The sequence below is a fragment of the Varroa jacobsoni genome, unplaced genomic scaffold (genome assembly GCF_002532875.2).
Source record: "Varroa jacobsoni isolate VJ856 unplaced genomic scaffold, vjacob_1.0 scaffold_602, whole genome shotgun sequence".
NCBI classification, from domain to species: Eukaryota; Metazoa; Arthropoda; class Arachnida; order Mesostigmata; family Varroidae; genus Varroa; species Varroa jacobsoni.
The window spans coordinates 1-20,603 of NW_019213504.1; the positions used below are offsets into that span (position 1 = coordinate 1).

At 40.8% G+C, this 20,603-nt stretch overlaps 2 protein-coding genes and 1 long non-coding RNA gene across 17 annotated transcripts in view; 1 reads left to right on the top strand and 2 right to left on the bottom strand.

Annotated features, from left to right (window-relative positions):
* Positions 1 to 6: 6 nt before the first annotated feature.
* LOC111261865 (uncharacterized) lies at positions 7 to 5,733 on the bottom strand. 3 transcript variants are annotated; one of them, XM_022835694.2, is made up of 5 exons: positions 5,627 to 5,733; positions 3,813 to 4,023; positions 3,287 to 3,520; positions 1,428 to 1,881; positions 7 to 1,000 (listed from the first exon to the last, which is right to left on the bottom strand). In XM_022835694.2, the coding sequence occupies exons 2-5, from the start codon at positions 3,888 to 3,890 to the stop codon at positions 804 to 806; spliced, it is 963 nt and encodes a 320-aa protein (XP_022691429.1). In that variant the 5' UTR covers positions 3,891 to 4,023; positions 5,627 to 5,733; the 3' UTR covers positions 7 to 803. The 3 variants fall into 3 exon arrangements, with proteins under 3 accessions (XP_022691429.1, XP_086824991.1, XP_022691428.1); XM_086968865.1 differs by lacking the exon at positions 5,627 to 5,733 and adding an exon at positions 5,367 to 5,542; XM_022835693.2 differs by lacking the exon at positions 5,627 to 5,733 and adding an exon at positions 5,350 to 5,542.
* A 786-nt stretch (positions 5,734 to 6,519) lies between these two features.
* Positions 6,520 to 20,603, top strand: part of LOC111261858 (uncharacterized) — a 73,050-nt gene continuing 58,966 nt past the window's right edge. For 7 of the 13 annotated variants that reach the window (XR_015311705.1, XR_015311707.1, XR_015311704.1 and 4 more), the window contains exons 1-2: positions 6,520 to 8,775; positions 12,890 to 13,135. Coding sequence is in view for 5 of the 13 variants with exons in the window: in XM_086968867.1 (XP_086824993.1) it covers positions 8,691 to 8,775; positions 12,890 to 13,135 (331 nt within the window). In the remaining 8 variants the exon portion in view is untranslated. The remainder of the gene's footprint in view (positions 8,776 to 12,889; positions 13,136 to 20,603) is intronic. The other 6 variants (XM_086968867.1, XM_086968871.1, XR_015311710.1 and 3 more) reach the window with 5 other exon arrangements.
* On the bottom strand, positions 11,068 to 16,648 carry LOC111261862 (uncharacterized). The gene is made up of 2 exons (XR_002681251.2): positions 15,650 to 16,648; positions 11,068 to 11,828 (listed from the first exon to the last, which is right to left on the bottom strand). It is a non-coding gene; the product is annotated as an uncharacterized LOC111261862 (long non-coding RNA).

The window sequence follows — 20,603 nt, forward strand, 5'->3', positions numbered from 1 at the left end:
ATATACGCTTTCCGTATAACATACGTTACACAGATTTTTACACAATAAATAATATATAATATTGTACAATGTTTCTTACACAGCACGAGCAATAGCGCTTTGTCTACCACAAGAACACTTTATGGATATTAGGTGTATAATATCTTATATCTTAACTGTAATAATAATAATAAAATGATTAGCTAATAACAGTTATTGTGTGTGTTTGCTTGGGTATGGCTATGCTAGAACACGGTTATGGTCCTCGTTACAACTAGCCCACGGGGTATAATACTCAAAAAGCCTTTTACTGATCCTAAAATTGAAACCCTATAGGAACAGGTTAGTATACCCCAAACAAAACAAGCTCAAGTATATTACATCCAGTTTTAGAAAAAGTTCGTCATGGCTCTTATCAAATTTCGAAGTTATGTGGTTCTAAGATCAAATATGGACTCCTATTTTACTACAGTGTTAATCACTTAATTCAGTAATATAAGTTACCCGTGTTTTGTGCTCACTTAGTTGAAGTAAATTACAGTTGTGTCGCACAATCGGACCAACATGATTCCCCCTATTAGTATACTATAGCTTAGGAAGACTCAATTATATATATATATAATATTAAAAAATACTACATTGACAACTCTTGTCGTATCAGACGCCATCTAACAGGCAGCTCGTTTTTCCACTGGTCCCAGATTTTTGTTCGAACAGATTTTTGTGAGTTCGCATAACATCGGTCTATTGATTGAACCGTCATTGCTTTTCTTCTCATTTCTATGGAACTACATATAAAATAGATGTGCCTTTCCAACGACGAATTACATGGTCGGCTGGTCTCTTGTGCAGCCGGACACAAGTTTAAGGGCGGGTGATGAATCGCATACAGAAGGCGACCCAACACCGCACGAACTTACGCCGCCTGTTGTCGTTGGAGTTGTTGTTACAAGTGGACAACATCGACGACGACGTTTCCGGCCACCGGCCTGTTCCGAACAGTTTCCACCTGCTCGGTTCCCTGCAAAAAAAGAAGAGGCATAATCTTGAGTTGATTAGAACATTTTGGTTTTAGACATATGACCATAATATACCTTCTATTTCAGGCTCTCTCTCTTTCCCCCACCCACACAAACATATATAAAGTAAGATCACGTACATTCTTGCTGTAACGTTATTTAAGGACATCTTATAAAGAATGAATTTAGCTAGGCAATTAGAACTTCTTCAGACACTAATGAAATCCTCAAAGACACATACGTACGTACTGTTGATATATGAACTACTTGTACATAGATAGGTACGCATATTTTAACCATATTAATGTCATCTAAATACAGTATCGTTGTTCTTCGATGAATTTTCTGAATACAATATGACGAATGCAATATGCACTCTTATAATTTCGTTACCCATTCTTGACTTACTCATCTTGGCAAAATCCTCACCTGCCGAGTGCACTCGCCGGCGGAACTCGTTCGTTAATGCAAGATGACTTGCCACATGATGATGATGATGACTTAATCCAATCGATAATCCGCCCAAATGATGCGATCCAACGGATCCGCTTTGCCCCACGCCATGATGTCGACCATGCTCTCCAATAGCCCGTCCACCTGGCCCGGGCCGGTTAATCACAGGATGGTCCACAAGTAATGCCGCCATTTTCGGCGGCGGTGGTTCACTGTGTGGAAAATCGGTCTGCTCGTCATCCGCCTCTGACGAACATCCACAACACCCACCACACTCCGATGGTAAATCAGAGGAAGACGAAGAAAATGCCCCCTCCATAGGGCAGTCGTTTGTGGTTCCCTGTAGACCTGCTCCCTGATGCATTACGTTTGTCATTTCGACGTCGTCGGCGACAGCCAGACTACCCAGTGGTCGCTCGTTCACCTCGACCTGTTTGGAATAAAGGCAAAAAGAAATGAGGAAAGAAATAAGAGGACAGATTTATTATAGCAAGCAGACATCTATCCACTCAGAGCAGTGTGTTAGCGCTCACAAGAGATTAGCGACGGCCGGCCTTAGATCTATAACCTAACAACAAAAATCTGCAAAAAGGATGATGTACGCGTCTTAATATTGTAGTGTTCTCCAGAATAACTAAAATTTTATTTAAGTATGGTTCGATCGCTTCAACAACATTGCACAGAGTTAAATTTGCACATCAGAAAGTTCCACAAGATCAGAAACGCTTATTATCCCTTAACGGAGAGGTCAGATCCGTATTTCGTACGACCTCTGTAGCCTGATTATTTATAAAATGGAACCCGGCAGCCAAAAATGTAAAGGTTTAATTTAATTTCTGGGGATCGTACTCCAGACAATCAGAATTAGTTTAATAAACCTTAGGCGGAAATTGAGCATCCCCAAAATATTTTATATTGGCTCCTGGAGACGGCGTTTAGGTGGTGGTGGTTTTTGATGGCTGGTAGCATAAAAAGCTAATTTTAGGTTTTCTAGACTCGAATCGTAACAATTCGTCAGGTCTAATTTTACGCAACGTTGCGCTGAAGGATACAAAATAAACTTGGACTATAGCTAACAGGTTTGTTTTGATTTCACGAAATACTGTAAGATTATGATAGAGGCATTATAGTAAAGAAAACATACTTTACAATATCTGAAGGTTTTATGCTATTCCCTTATGCCAAAGAACTGAAATAACGGCCTGAATAACGGCCTATCGCATCCCCCTATATGACACTTCCAATATTGCGATCGCTTTGGGGTATCCTGTTTTAATTTCTGATGACGGGAACCTCCTAACAAAAATTTAAATTATAAAGAGGCTCGCTCTTTAGACGAGTACTCCCTGAACAAGCCGATAATTTTACTCGATCACGTGGAAAAGCATTGCTTGTGATCAAGATCTGTGACTTATGCTTTTTCCAACGTAATCTCAGGTTAATTTACAGCCGCAGACTTCAATTTTCCTGAAAAAAAAAAACCCACAACACCGTTCTGAGCTATCCGTCATGGAAATCCGACCACAGCAGTTCTCTGGGGGCTGTTCAATTTCGGATCAACTCCACTGAGGTAATTCTGACTGCATACAAGATAATTCACGAAAAAAAAGCACATGATTGTTTACGTAAAGCGTTAGCTTTGGCATTACGGATAGAAATTAAACGTGTTTCTAATTTTACCTGCCGCTTTAATTTAATAACACTTTACCCTTAATTAAATGTACCTAGAAGTACTAAAGAAACAAAAAAGTATTAATATGTGATTGGTATCATTGAATTGATATTTTGGTAGATACTCTGCTGCTGATTTCCGATTAGCTATTGCAAAGATGTACCTGCATTCGAGGATTCCGCTTTGATCGATTGCTTTTGAATGGTTGTTGTTGTGACTGGGTGGACGTCGATGTCGAACCTCTATCAGCGCCATCTCCATCAGGCTCACCGGACTGACTCCCATCGGTTTCTTGTCCGCCTAAACCTCCGGCAGCACTAATGTCAATTACGCCCTTTACGTCGCAGACGCCCTTTCGTACCCGGCGTCGTCGTGGTCGACGAGGTTTCTGCATAACCTTCATTGTAACAATGGAAATAATCATTATAACAGAGTGAAGTGGGAAAACACATTATAACCTAAATGTGTAACTAATTCGTGTAGAACAGTGAGGTCGCTTGCCATATTTTGCGACTAGAGTAACGATCATAGTAATAAAAGGTCTCAAATAAATCATTCCCATTACGTATATGTCGTTGCTGACCTTACGAGAGCAAGCTCTTGTATTAAACTTTTAACACTGAAACTTCGTTGACTAACCTTGTTGTTAATCATAATTAATGTTACTATTTTCATAACATTCTACTCACTTGCTCAGTGCAAGAGTCAGACTCTTGCTGATTCGCTTCTTCGAGAGCTACGCTAAGATCCTGGGAAAATTCCTCCATAGTAAGCGGCAGTCACGTTGCCTATCAACGACGAAATTTTGCCGAAAACTTCACGCGGTATAATTTAAAATCTCAAAGCATCACGAACGTGCTTCACAGCCACCGTTCTAGCCTGGATTGGCAGCCTGGTGCCCTAAAATGTAAAAACACGGCCGAATTTTATACAAATATGTACATAGTCAATGTTTTATCAAGTATTCCTGCCTGAACATTGCCTTCCATTTCAACATTGAATGAGCTTCACTGATTCAGCATAGGTAAAAATGGCAAAATGTCCTCGATTGCAGCTGTCCTAAACAGAATTACAAATTGAGCTACGTATTTGCTCGGAATCTGTAAATGTCAAATGTGATTGAAATACTAGTTCTCGAGAATGACACCAATTGTCCTGGATACTGTTTATCAGTAAACAATGCAAAATGCTATATGTAGCCTTTTTGTGGAAATTCAAATGCAGACACTCTAGGATTCTCCTTTTGCACTAGCGCAAAATGCAGCCAACTCCTGGTTTTGGTCAAAATAAAATATTCGTCTTAAGACGTTTCCTAAAATCTGAATGTGCATGAGTATTCCTGAATGAAAACCCCCTACCGAACCCCAGCTGAGTGTTAGTCCTAGCACGACATAGGCATGTCTTTGATGCGAAATTCGCATTGCGTCTCACGTTTTTCATTAATGCCATCTGAGTAGTTCTATGCCTGTGAGTCAACTTCAACTTCCCGAATTTGACTTCCGTTAAATATTGCTTCAGACGGCTAGCCCTTTTGCCTACGTTCGCCTTTGAAGCTAGACCACCTTATGAATTTGAAACACGCTATCACTTTGCTTTCACGCGAACCCTGCGAATTGTTCTAGTAATCCCCAACTCATTACAACATATTATAGTCAAAAGATGATACGTTTTACTCTTATCAGGACTATATATTTGTTTCTAGGAAAAACAAATATGATGTACTACTATGTGGCTAATAGTCAACACGAGTAGAGCTCTTTTTCAATGGTCAGCATAATGATTTCTCAAGTAAATACATAAATTGCGGCCAAACATTAATAATCGTACACAAACAACACAAAAATTTGCTCGGTATCGAATCGTAGACATCATTCTAAGTGAAACTGACAGGGTAATTAACTATCCCGTAAGTATCGTACTATGAATATATCACACGGGTTTTTACTGTTCAGAGGACGATAAACTGATCTTTGCCAGATTTTACTATTTGAAATTACCGAAAAACATTTGCGCACGGTAATTTCCGCCAAACTATAGCTACAAGTCTCCCTTTCAATTACGAAGGTTGCCACTAATATAACTTATATTAGTAGAACTTATATTAGCTGTTAGCCGTGCACGAATCCAAACAGCTGATACCGCTGTCTGTGCTTTCGAAGCTCATATTTGAGAGCCAATTGCGCCTTGGATTCATACGCTCTGTAACACTTCACAGGTTCTACTTACCCATGTCATTTACTCACAGGGCAATGTTATCTGAGCTCTTCTTTGTGTGAATCTCAAGCCTGCCCAAAGTTTGACAAAAGCAGCTTCACGGCACCCGTATTAGCACGTCTAATGAAATCTCTAATGCTTTGGATTTGGATCATATCGAGCCAGCTGCCATACATGTCGTCTGAGCTGGAAATAGCAACATCCCTTTGCAATCTATTCCGAGCTTCAATACCATTCGAAGTCCGTCCATTAGATATTTTAGTAAATTTCAAGCTAACAAATGCATTACCTGTTTATCACGGATCCTTTGCCACACCAAGCACATGCCTTATATATAAAGCGCTAAGGACAATGGTGTACATTTAAAAAGTGTTCTTACTGGACCAATAGGTTCTTTCTTTAGGGCTATCCAGATTCTCCAAAACGTCGGAACGGGCCTGACCTGCCGGCATTCCTCCGTTTTAAGCACAGTAAAATCACCCCTCTCTCCGAGGTGCGCGTAACAGAACTGCTCAACGTAGGTGATTAAAAAGACTGATATCGTTGCTATGAATAAAAGTACGTAATTATTAAAATCAAATTACGAGTGATCGCCTGAGGCAAACTGATATTCCTTGAACCAATATGTACGCGCGCTGTGAGAACACCCGTCGACCTCAATGATCCTTGTTGTCTTTATGCAGTTCTCAAAAAACTTATGTCGTTATGCTGATACACTTCGAATTTTGAGTTCGTACAGTGAACAAAAGATGTACGTTACGCATCTGCATAAATGCTAACTTAGCATTGGCCTACCATAGGTAACTATTCTGTTTAACTGAATGCAAAGCACGCTCTATAGCGTGCTAGCAATCTTGCGTTATAGCGGACAACGCCTATACAAATGTCTAGAGACCGTCGCTGTGGCGATTTCGGCACAGCGCACTGCAAAAGTTACCTAAAACTTCGAGAAATTTCGAAAATTTGTTCTACTGCTTAAGTTAACCTTAACAACACAACGTATCGTGTAAAAAATACCTAGAGAATATTTCAACCTGGTGAAGTATTTATCTATAAAAATTGAATTAATTCACTTTGAATCAAATCATTCTAGTGAATTCACTTCTCCCTTACATATACTATTTTCGTATGTCTCAGCTTAACTTTTGCGCACTGCATAGAAACATAGAAAGTTTTTTTTTTTTAAGTTATCCTGAAGTAAAAATCTCGTTTATCGTTTATTTTATTTAAATTTATCGTCTGCTTCCAGAGATCCACCTAATGCAGAACCTAATGTACTAATACCGAGTTGACACCTTCAGTACATCGGTGGATGTTGAATTGTTAAATGTTCAATTGAACATTTGCTTTAATAACTTTCCGGTTAGCAAATGCGACAACCTTTTTCGTCGAAGCCGGAAAGTAGCGGAGAGGAAAAGCATTTTCAATCTGTGTCACGATAAGGAAAATCTGTATGAGTACCGTCGCGATGTTTCCGTTCCAACTATCAGTGATTTATATATCTCCTTTCCGCTTCGTTTTCTCCCCGCCAGTTAATTCACCTGCCAACGACTGGTTCGTTTATTTACAGAAAGCATACACGAACACAGTTAAGCCCCATGTCGCATATTGCTTCAGTCGTAGTGAACGATAGCCCCTACTAAAGAGCAGGTGTTAGCACAGCGGCGTTGCTTTTACTGCAGCACCGAAAATGGGCGTACGCGATTTATGGTAAAATCAATTTCGATGAAGTTTGGTTTGAATAAATACACACAGTAACTGCTGTAGACAACACTATCCTCTAATCTGCGGGGACTATCGTATAGTCCATCGCCATTTAGGGACATGATTTCAGCCAGCGATAGCGACAGCGACAGCGGCCAGCAGACGACAAGTGTGCAGTACATCGTTTGTCGTGACCGAACTTGGAAGGGAAGTGAGCATGTGCTCAAAAGGCGTTTTACCCGCAAACCCAAATGAGCCCGTTGCTATTCCTCGTCGAATCGACTATTACCGTTGCTGGGACACAGCGGCCAAACTGGGATACACACGGACAGACAATCGAAGCAGACGATTCTCGCCGGCCCAACGCTGTTCTCCTAGGCGAACTGCAGCGCTGCTCGCTTGCACCCGCTCACCCATTCGCTCACTAACGACGAGTGCACGGGTGGAAGTCTGGCTGGCGCTAGCGGTAGTGTTGTTATGACTATTGCTGCTGATGCTGCCGCAATAGTAAAATGTGTCTAGTCCACAAGCAGCAGCGGTTCGGCTAGCAGTAGCTGTTGCTGGAGAACCAAGTGCAGTCTAAGCAGTGCAGGAGTGAACGGCTCCGGGACGAGAGTAGTTGGTGTCCGTACTGGGTTTGTGTTGTTGTGTACGTCGCTTCGCCGATTGAAAATTGGCAACAAATCGTTGTTGTTGTTGTTGTTGCCGGACGTCGTGCTCGATCAGGTCGACCCAATTAGGCACCCACCCATGAGGATTAGCTTAGCGGATGCGGTACAGCTTCTCATCGCTCAGGTCTTCATCACCGTCACCAGCACGAGCGCTACGAATGCGACTAGCGGTGGACAACGTGAGCACAGGGGACTACAAAAAACACACGAAACTTCGTGACTTTATCATCGGCAGCGTCGGTGTACTGCCAATAAGTATTGCAGCAGCATAAGCCAGAGCAAACACGGCTTCAAACGGTGTTGTCCTGCTGCAATAGCAGCTGCAGTGAGCAACGCCAATCTATCGGGAGTTCAGGTACCAGCTGTATTGCTACCATAGTATTTTACCATAGAAGCTTCCTGTAGTTCGTGTCTAGTACAATTGCAATCCCTGCTATTACCACGACAGGACTGCATGGCAGTAGCTCTAGGACAAGCTGTGTTGCTGTAAGCTTCCTGCGTTGTTACCCTGCCAGGTAACGATTATCGTAAGCCGTTTGGAGAGCCGAAACAAGCTGGGTTGAGATATTGCGGTTCAGTCGTTGTGTGTGCGTCGCTCGCTTCACTCTAACGTGCAGCATCGAAGTCCGTGCGGTATGCTTTTTCCGTTTTGTTTCTCGTGAGCATTGTTGCGCCTCAGTGCCAGGAAACGTGTGTCTGTAAGTGTTTCTGTATTGTGTATGTAAATTTACGTGAGTCGGCTACGCAAGGAGTAAAAGTGCGTACAACAGCATTGCTTGGCGCTGTGAAGTTAATCCTTCGGCTCTCACGGGCTGTTTAACAAAAGGTGAGGTAGTCGAAGCATCATTAGTCGATGTTGCAATAGTGCGACACGAGAGCCATAGCAGAAGCTGCGACGACAGTAGCAACGAAGGCTCCTGACTACAGTTAATGTGGCCTAAACGAGGCGTGTTGTGAAGAACATCCGAATGCAATGAGATGAGCCACCGCAGTCCCGCCCGCGTCCGGGAGGAGCTTTACCAGCGGATCGACGAGGATACTCCTGGCACACAACATCACCATGGTACGCCACATCGATCCCGCATGATAGAGCCTATTCGAATGCGCCGATGCAGACCATTTACCGTCGGCAGTATGAATTATGGATTGACTGAGTAAAAAATTCTGTGCAGATATTTGCCTGGCTTGACTCTATACGTCGGCCGCTTTGGCTTATTCGTAAAACACAAGTTTTGAGTTGCGTGCATGTTTGAAATGTTACTATATTTGATTGGTTAAAGACTTACACTAAGTTATTTTGTGAGATCATTATATATGTGCATGAGTCAATACCAGCGTACTTAGGCTTTATTGGTTTTTTGGTGGTATTTCGGTAGCAGCTGCTGGCATTATCACAGTGGTAGTAAGTATAAGAACGAGTGCTTCATATAAACGGTTTATCGTTAGCACAGATAGTAAAAGAATACTCAATCGTACTTTTGGCTGCGCATCTTGCACGTGTATAACACAAAGAAGCACAATGGCAAAATCACTTTGACTGTATTAACATTGGAATTGAGCTCACAGAGCCGAATAACTAAAACATTTAACAAAACGAAGTAGGACGAATAATTTTTATGTGAGGAAAAACTATATGTGCACATAAGCTACAAGGTCAGTGGCTATATGGGAATGTTTTTTTTTTGCTTATATCAACCCGTTACTTCAAGCATTAAGTAACAAATCAGGATATACTTTCAAATGGCCTAGCTAATGCCAGCAGTGCTGAGGCATTGATCTAGTCATCAGCTAACTGATTTGCATTCAAAGATTAGGATGTTTCACAGCACGCGGACAAATCAAACTGACTCTGTTTTCCCATATCTATTCCTGTGTATAAGTCAAATAATGTCAGGCTAGGTTGGGGGGAAAAAAGGTTCATTTCGCACAACATTTTATATACTACTATTATATTAACTGTACGGCACCGAATCTGGGAAGAAATCGCTGAAAATTGGCAGGCCTCATCCGCTCGTCATGCCCCCAACTCAGTTACCCCTCCAACACCTTTTCCTCTGATAGAAGAATATACTAGCAGACAGCACGAAAATACCCCCTTGCAAGAACAGGAACATGTATCCAACCAGATTTAATAGATACTGTCAAGCACAGCAGATGAACGAAGTCAAGGTGGTCAAATATCGAGAATATTTTTCGGCTTTCTGAACAGTCTGTTGCCATCTGCGACCGCCACGAAATCCTTGTCTCGTCCGATGAGTGCTGTTGAGACATTGTGTCCGCTAACTAGACCAATGCTGGCCACAAGAACAACCTTCTATGGCTACTGTTAGTGGGATACCGTTGTGGTGCCAAGATGTCTCGTTGCTGCACGAACATCGCCGTCGAGCGAAAAGGCTGTTTTATTCACCCCCTGCTCCGCTAGCAGTCGGTGGCAGTGCGCAGATGACACACACTTCGGCGCCGGTGGATGCCAGATAGTTCAGGACTTCCCGGACCTCAGCAAACGCCAAAGGGAAGAGCATCGTAATGAGATGATTTGGCGCAGTATTAAACAGAGATATTCAACGCTGTCGACTCAGGAGTTGCCAACAAAAACGGACTCTATCATCTTTAACGCGTCAAGCTGCATTGAAAGGAGCGCATATATTGTACAGTTTCGTGCCTTTTTTAACGGTTCGTGGCTGTTTTTTCAAGAATCCGATATCTGAAGCTGCAAGAACTCTACCATCCTCTTTGCCAGCGTCTGGAATAGAGTTTTTCGTACAACCCCTCTGAAAAGTACAGGAGTTCTCTGCGAATCTATATGTGACCCGACTGTGGTTTACTATCATTATTGATGTGCACTCTGTACTATGTTCTCCGAGGAGTTCTTTGTTGGTGGGTGCCTATGAACGACTACGAAGAACTTGATAGAGTAGCTGCGATAGTCAACCCTCAACAACAGTTGCCAAATCAACAAACAGAAGCATTTTTACCGCAGTCCCTATTGAAACCGCTCCAGAAAGGCGATGAGCAACAAAGCGTGTATGCAAAGGATGAAGCGTCGCTGTTTCACGGAAAGCACGACAAAACGATGGCAGGCGATGCGAAACAAAGTGGGACTAGTGAAAACTGTACGGACAATTGTTACTATCCTCGTATGATGGCGCCTGTGCGCAAACAAGCTATTGAAACGAAAAGTCCTGTTAGAACAGAACCGACTTACGCAAATGTCGACATCTCGCTTTGTGTTTGCTGCCGCCACAACGCAGGATCATGCTGCGACAGCTACCACAGAAGTAGGACTCGACAAGCAGCTAAATGTTCTCTTCTTACCAGCAAAAATACGCCTACGAAAAAGCACTGTCGTTCCGTATAATGGATATACTATATTGTTATTTATAGTGAAAAGTATTTGTCACAAATCTATTGTAGTTATGTGTAACGTCCAAATGATGATGCTGACATAGTTAAGAGGCACAGTTTTATAATGGTCGTGATCGCTTAAATCGTTTAGATTAGTGTCTTGTCCCAGATGATATTAAAACTATAATATGAATACAGATGGCACTGCAGGTTAGCTTTGTTGTTATCAGTCCCTTCGCCACCCGGTCTTATCCGTTCCGAGGGGAAACCGTTCGACATACGTAACCAAGCTTTAACGTAAAGCCACTTACTATTTCATTTATATACATAGAAATGTTTCGTTTATCTTCAATTAATATATTCAAATTCGCTTTAACTGATAAGCTCGCGTTGCTTTCGTAACGAAACTTTCTTAAGCCACTCATACGCCAAACCAGTTAACTAAATATATATTGCATTATAAGAAAAAGAAGGACAGGAGGGTCCAAACTCCGCGAAAAGCATGTTTCTTGTTATGTGACTACTCTCGAGCTTTGACAAGCATAGCACACAAACTAGATGAGTGGATTATGAATCGAGCAGTACACGAATTCGGCAAGCTAGCTTGATAAATAATAACAAATATAAATGCGTTTGTATCCTGTTGAAACCAATACTGAAGTGAGCCGTGCGCAACGTGTCCATTGATTTTTCACGACTAGTCGGTTTATAACTGCCATTGTTATCAGGTCAATATCACCTCAAATATTACGAAGTGTCCCGTTCTTTTACCTGCAAAACACGTAACGTTTATCAACTATATCTGCTTACAGACAGCCTATAATATTATTTATTTTAAAATATAACAATAAATATAGTTCCCTGAGCCGCAGGTAACCTTAATAGAGAAGTCGCAGCTTTTTCTTCCCAAATCTGTGTTATAATTGCTTTTTAGGACCATTATTTGTGATGTGACAAAGCCTTCTGATTAACTGACCAATAACTTCGAAAAGAAAGTGTGTGCAATTTTTTTTTTATAGATTTATCATTATTCAAGTGCGTACATGTGTACAGTGTGCACTGACGATTACTTCATGCAAATTGCATGTTAAGTAAACTTGATTGATAACTATGAATTGTTAGAAAGCGAAATCTTATGGGCTTTTACAAGGTTCGCCAAAGCTAAACAAGTACTCCCTATCCTAGATTTTTTTTGCTTAGGGTTTTCTAGAATTTTGTCTTAATGAATGTGTTTAATGAGCTCAATGTTTTTTTCTCATTTTTAATAACCTTATATTGGTTTACGTTGCATGCATAGATATTTAAAAATCGAGTAGCAATACGCCACTTTTCTCTGTACGTAGTGAGCCATCTTAGCAACCATCATTCATCTAAGGATTATATCAGTTACGAATGTTAGTGAAACGAGATGACCTTTCCATCTACCGTTTCTAATGTATACTGATTCGAATGGAAAGCTTAGTTTTGGGGAAGAAATTTATGGGATTAATCCATTTGTTCTGCCAACAGATATTTTATCAAATTATACTAGCCTCCAACGAAGTGCTAGAAGGCTACTGTTGAAAAACTTCAAACGAATTCTGCCTCTTGTCAAGACAAGATTTGATCATCTTAACATGCTCATGTTCTTACTTTTAGAACGCACTGTCTTTATCATGTAGAAGGATGAAGTAAACTCACAGTAAATGTAACATTACCTTGAACATTCTAAGTTTTACACACGGCACTGCTGTTTGGCATTGGGCTTCAGACACTAACTTTCCGTATTTATCTACTAGGTTTCGATATATCTTCAACATAAATGTTGCTTTTCGTTTTTACCCATGTTTCAGGGAGTGGGGCAGGGAGTCCGTTGCGCAGTCCACTCTATACACACAGGCATTCGAATTCGGCGGGAGGCAGTTCGGACGGCAGCGGGCCCCGGCCGCCACATCGAAGACATCAACCGCATCATTCATCGGGTTCGAGTCTCGAAATGGACTCCGTGCACCATCCGATCCACGGCGGATCCACACACCACCATTTTATGTTACAACAGCAACAGCTTGGCCATAGACAGGATTCACCCGGTCATTACGGTACGGCACGACAGATTGGCAAATAGATCTATTATCTATAGGGTGGGCCAGAAATAGGTTAACAGCGGGGCATGGGATGTTAAGCAAGTTTGCCGGAAGAAATTGACTTCTTCGCCTTGCAATCATATGCTACTTATATCGTAAGTCTACCTTTTCTTATTGCAAGTATGTTGAGCGGCCGCTTTGTTTATCTTTGGCAAACTCTAGAGCGGGGTCGCTCCTACCTGCAAATCTACTTTTCACCATTCAATTTCAATAGATGTAAATAATGGAAATTATTGTTTTTGCTTTTTGTCTATGAAGAATATATCATCGACTCAACTATCCACTTATATGGTCTATATGTACCACCAAAAGCCCCTGTCCATTTGTCTGATCATTTGTCGGACTCCTAATGACTCTTTAAAGTCGATTCGGATTAATTCTTTATAGATAGCTAGAGTTTCATGTTGAGAAGATCTGCGGTGAAGATGGAGCCGACTGACCGGGCGCTTTCTTCCAAGAAGGAAGTTTGCTTTTTCATTACCATAGAGAAGTGTTCTATTGCTTGCTTGCCAATTGACAACAGCAACATCTTTCTCGCTTTCCACGTTTGAAGATAGCCCCAGAACAGCGTTTGCAGGCACCATGGCGGCCAGCGGTATCGTCCGTACTGAGATATTATAGTTTATAGACAAATGTATAGTTGTCGGTAGCTTCCAAATAACATACTGAAAGTGGAGTCGTGTATACTTCGAAGCTGCACATAATAACTGACGGCAGAAAAAATCAATTGCTATTACCAATCATCTCAATAACTCTCCCATAGAACTGACGTGAAACAACAATGACAGACGTAATTACGAAATGGCTAATTTATTAAACCTTGTCGATGATAAGAGTGACTGTTCGCTACTGGTGACTCATTGCTCTTACGCTTTACATTATTCCATTAGTCGAAAATGTATTTTTTAACATTCTTTGGAGTTATCCTTTTCTTAACCCTTAATAGATCAGCCTATGCACTCGTGCTCCTTTAAAAGTAATGATTTCTCAAAAGTATCGGTAAAACTCAGACTAGTCAGTTATAAACGTAATTGCAATTTCACCACATGTCCTGTGTAGTAGTGAGCGAAACGAGCAAGATTTGCATCATGCAAAAATGTTAGATGCCAGTTAGAACCAAGAAAGAGAGGAGTCCGACACAGCGACTTTTCCCGTAATAGCACAGTGATGAAGTATTTGCCTACCAAACTTCAACACATGCGAAGTAGTCTAGGTTCAACACGGGGCGATGACAAATTTTGTTTCGTATTGAAAAAAGCCAGTCGTCTGAATCAATGTGTAACGAAAATAGAATAACCAGGTATAAAACTCCAAACAGTTAGACACAGCAGCTGCTAGCAAATAGTCAAACGCACGAATAACACGAAAAATATAGGTTAAGAACGTCGATGGGGAGAGACATTCGTGCACTTTTCGACGGTTAACAGTTAACGTAGATCTATAAGAGAACGCCGCGACTAAATTCAAGCAAGAGTTAATGCATGATGGTGGCCTACATGCATATTCGACCCGTTGTTAGTGCCCGCCAAGCGCCCTGAAACCTGGACAAACAAACATGGTCATAAACAGTGAAATAGGCTCTCGAGTCATAGAGTAAATAGAATCGATATAGCTTACGAGCTGACTTAGATAGGCGCCCCTATTTAGAGCTGAATCATTTCACAAATCTATCCTGGGTCCTAAACCAGTGTATTTTGTGATGAAACTCTAGGCATTGTGAGAATTCGTTATGCCACGATAGATATAGAAATCTTCTTCGGATGAAGTAGAAATAAATGAGTTTCCCATCAATTGCTAGTAATTAACCCTGTACAACATTTAAAAATTAGTAACTTACATATGTATTACTATTATAACGTCGAGTGGCTACGTTACGACATAATACCCGTCATACCTTTTGGCTTGCTCTCAGTCTCGGTTTCTATACCACAACAGTAAATCCCACGGGCGCCATTTTGACTAGAAATTTTCCTGGTAGAAAACAAACTTCAACAACAGCTGTATACTAATTTTAGTCTTAATCTTTAATCTTAGGACTAAAATGACCAGAGTATATATACATGGTGAAAAAGTACTCGTTTCAGTGTGGCATACCAACCGTCACGGTTGGTATGCCACACTGAACGCTTTGTCACTCTTTGTTTAAAAGTATAATTGCATCAAATGCAAAAACAGAGAGCGGCGTGGCCTGCACGGCTATCGCATGTCATTTCAAGTAGAGCATGACCCACTCTGATCAAGCCTTTAGTGAGGGCAAGTCCTTAATGCTATACGAAAAAGGTAATTTCGAGAACTTCCTCACAGAATAAAAACAGCTGAGATCATTAAAAAAATTATAAAAACATTCGTACTAGATTTTAATCAACTTATTGTCACATTGCCCTTCGCGCTCTTTGTCTGCCTTGCCCACCAATAATACTTTTTGTAGACCAGTAACTTTCGTATACTCAGGCTGGTCGATATACGTACTGAAAGAAACACACGTTACCAGTCTTTAGCACGCACATCCTTTGACGGGTTCATGCTTGCCGCTGGTCTTCAATATTCACTTTGCTCGGTCTTCGCCGGTCAATCTTCAGCAACTAGCAATATTTCTAGTCGCACTTCGACAACCCTCTTTCTTTCCTAGCAGTAGCAAAACCCTCCATAGGCAGCAATAGTCAAAACGATACTAGCGGGTTCGTTAGAACCCAACAGTTCTGATAATGCTAATAGCTTTACTGTATTGTTTTACAAGAGTTGGCATTCTAGTTTTGCGAAAAAGACGTGTAGTGTCGCTTTGTTCGTCCACCTCTATCTAGCAGTATCAATCAGTCTGTTTGGCCTTTACGATGGATGTGTCTGCTTGTCAGAATAGGGGCTCTACTGTGCCGTTCCTATATGCCGACTTTGGCACGGATTAAGCAATGCAAAGGAATTGGTTTCTGCATGTCGACCGCTCATGATTATTAAGCTATTGCGGCGCGCGATACAGCCGCGACCGCTCTGATCGACAATTCGCTTTGCTCACGAACCAGCGTTGTTGCAGCACGCGAACTGCGCAAAGCATTGTGATAACGCAGCACTACTGGGGTCTGGACCGTAATTAAAGCGACGGGTTATTCAGTTACTATTTACACGATTGCAGACAGTTGCCTTGATTCAGTCCGAGTCGACATACTGTAATTTTGACTGTTAGATGTTGCTTAGCGAATGGTTACAGACGCTCGTAAAGGAGACTATACGTTTGCCGTCACGTGCACAGCACAAAAACCAAAGGATCAATTCCTTCTGCCAACTATAGCGGTTCCTTCTGTGGCCATGTTTATGTTGACGTCTTTGTCGTCTGCTAGAATAGCATTACGCGTTCCGGGAGCTTTTTCCCTTTTCCTCATTTTACTGTGCATAAGTAAACATATAGAGAAGCCAAATCAGTGTTTTATGCTAGCTGTTTATCGTACATTCCCTATATGGAGTTTGAAAAAACGTTTTGTGCTGGAAATTACGTGGATCGTGCAGTCGATAACTAGCATCGTATCTAGAGCTAGTTTTCACCAAGAATAGATGACGCTCTGGCATAATTACTGTATCATAACCGACAATGGCTATTGACGCCGGTTCGCTATAGCTAAAATGGACAATGTTTCGTCAGACAAGTCGGCAGATTATATTCCAGCCCTTGTTTTACGTATGGTTTCACTTAATGGTCAATATCAGGCACGGAGTCAAACACTGACAGCCAAAGCGTTGAACATAGGTATCCTGAAAGTGCTAGCATCGTAGCATTACTAGGAGTGTCAGCTCCATTGTCTCAGTACATAGTGCGTAGGTCGGGTCTATAATTACGCATCTTAGATTTACAGCCCGATAAAATACTACTTAATTAGAGTACTTCCGTTTGCTGTCTCGCGCGTCCGTGCTCGTCAAAGCATCCAGTGCAACAAATAATTAATTTTTTATTATAAGCATATAGACAAACATGTCTCTATAACTTGCGGACAGATTGGTTCCTAAAACTGCCAGATTAAAATATTATGCACGAGTTCATATGATCAAGAACTTTGCTTACCGTTTGATTTCGTATGATTATTATGGTCTAGTCTCAGCGGAAGTCATATTCTATGCGGAATTGATTTTTTATATAGGAGTCTCTCAACTTCATAGGTAATAATCGAAGACTTGTACGGGGTGTACCAAAAATCTATACACAGTTTGAATAATTGTAACTCCAGTATCTATTTACGATTAATTAATATTTGAATTGCTTCTATCACGCGTGTTCAAAATTATGAGGATTCTGGCCAACACACGCTATTCACGGTGGGCTATTGATTTACAAACATTATATAGTTTTGATTGTTGTAGTATACTTTTGCTCGATCATGACTTTCAGATTTTTTAGTGTCGTTGATTTTCTGGCGTAAGCTCTTTTCTGAAGTACACCCCATGAGAAAATGGCCATTAGCATCAGGTACGGCAAACGGGCAGGGTATTCGATAGGACTTCTTCGTTCTACCCAGCTGTTTGGAATATTCTTATCAAAATGTGTCTTTTCATTACGGTGGTAATCTGTAGGTGCTCTGTCCTGTCAGATACGGAATATGTCATCCTAAAATTTAAGTAATTCACTGGATGGTCAAGAAAAAAATGACCTAATATATCCTCTGTCTTGAAATACTACATCACACAGTAATTCCTCCTAATAAATTTACAAAATATTCTTGCGTAATATGTGGATTTGCTTTGACTCCGGTGGGATTCATCCAATTTCAATGTAGCTTGATCGCTTCAAGGAGTTTTACTTAAAAACTGTGTATTCTGTTCGGATTTTTCCAACTATTTTTCGGAATATTATTTTCTTCGGTGCAAACCATTTTCACTGATGCAACGCACAAATCGTGGAATGTGCTACTTTCATTTATAACGCCCTAAAATACGACAAACGTCTGACTTGCTTATAGCAAGCATACGATTTGATCGTCATGGGATGCCTTTCTAGTGTTTTTCGGCTGGTAAACGTCGTTGACGTTGCTGGTCATCCGGAACGTCGTCTTTTTAAATCGTCGTTTTTTAAATTTATATTTTATTCAAAGCAATTGTTAACAACGTAAGTGGATCTTTTCGTATATTTCTACATATTTCCTTCTGCTATACTTTCATACCTCTAATGATATTTTGAAATAAATTTTCTTGGTTTTAGTCTCGGTCCAATCTTATCTTCAATTAAACACCTCCTAAAAAGTTATGACGCATTGAGCAAAGTGTACATTTTTTTTGTATCAAGCAAAAATGTATTCTCCATTAATCAATTCATTTTTAGATTGCTATACAGGACTTGACGACATGGGTAGATATTCTTATGGTGCACTCTAACGTCTTGTAAATTTAGAGCTAAAATAATTTCTGAACGAGTTAATTGTGCATGCATATCTGACTAGTCCATTTAAGACCATTTGGTTTAATATATGATTTCTTCACAATCTGCTACCGCTAACTTCACTACCGCCTGATAGTGATGAGGGATAAGTAGAATATTTTCATTCAATTATTTCATTCAATTTCCATTTTACCAAATTGAAATTTCCATAAAACTTTGAATTTCCACCACATACAATTTCTTGAGAATGTACCCCTGTAATTAAATATAGTAGAATGGTACGTTTATCTATCTCATATTGAATAGGGTAAAAGAAACCTATGTGAGTCATGTAACAATGTGTCAGTTCACCGCGTACAATGAAATTTCCTGTTGATTTTGTACAGCATACACTTCACACGCTTCCGTTCACTTGTACCTTTGTACGTTAGTTGAGTGCTTATGTTACAAGTGGTTCGAGTTTTATCATATTGCCGTTAGCGTCCCTTCCGAGGGCTGCCCCTTGTACGGAACTAATACGTTTACGTTGGTTCAGTGAAAAATAATGTCACTTGTTCTTTTCATCAGTCTCTACTAATAATTCTTTTCATTTTAGACTATGCCATGGGATCCTTTATATTGAAATCTTCTGGCGAAGATTACTCCAGAATAAAGGGCTAGGATTGAACATGTACTCCATTTCTATTTTTGTGAAGCTCTGAACGAGCTTTCACTAGTGAATTTCGCCCAACTAAAAGAGTAGCGGTTACCGGGGCATTTTTAAGCTTGCGACACTGCAACCTAAGTTAGCCTAGAACTCTGCGACCAAGTCAACGCTATTGATCTATCGCGCAGTTAGGGTACTGTCTTAGACAAAATCCTTAGATAAAAACGCGACCGGTGGTCATAGGAGTCGTTCTCTTATCTAACAACAAGTATTCCTGTAACTAGTCGCTGTTCAATCCATTGCGTTTGAATGGTCTTCCAGTGTTGGTAGACCGTAGTGCTAGCATAACAACTGCGGAAACAATACGCCTGAGTCGTTCCTACAGCTTTTTTTTCACGCCACGATAAGCTTATCGAGGCTGATGACAAGGCGGTGTTGTGATCTGCACAGAACACTGCTCTAAAGAGAACTTGTGGACCCAATATATTCAAAGTGTGGCCTATAAGAAAAAAAAGCAGCTCAAGTGAAAATCTACTTTAGGCCGTTTAGGAAATTGCACCGACACCTCTTACGTTACATGTAGTATCGTAGTTATGATCATCGGAATTAAGAAAATTTATAAAATAGTTCATTCTACTGCTAGCAAGACGCTGCTACGTTTTTTTTTTAGAAGACAAAATAGATGCACAAACAGCCACAACTGGAGATATACGCCGTATCAGCTAGCTATATCGCCAAGTTTTCCATTTGTCGAAAGTAACAAATCTTTCATGTTGTTCAGTGTCGACTACCCGTCGCATTTAATCCTCTTATTGAAGTAAGATTGGCTTGTACATAACCGAGAGCAGGGACAATTAGTATAAATGATTCTATCTGTCTCCATTTTAGCCGTATCGCGACAGGGCATTGTCGTTATTAATTACAAAAGGTTGGATATCGAAGGGCAATGATATCCGAACAATACGGATATCATTGCCCTACCACAACAGTGGTCTGTTTTTTGGAATAGTCTATTTTTTAGGCTTTTTCTACCTGATGCAATCGCCTTTTTTTCGTGCTGCTGCTTCAACATATCGTTCGTTTTACCGGTTCGCAGTGCTGTGGTAGTTTCCATAATGCCCGAAAAAAAAAAACGAGGAATGTAAAAGTAAAGACAGACAAGCTAACCAAACGATTCTAGCTCATGAGTCTTAATATAAGTCTCGGTAAAATAATGTTTGCCGCCTTTGGATGTATGATTTTCATTTTGGCGCCCTCTCGCGCCGCCACTTTTTTTCCTTACAGCGTATTCACTGCTGTACACTGTCTTTTATACGTAGAAGTAAGGCGGCTCAGCTGCGTTGTATTATCTTTCTCTCTCTCTTTCTCTCTCAGACACACACGCATAGATACATACACACATACACACTCACTCACTCATT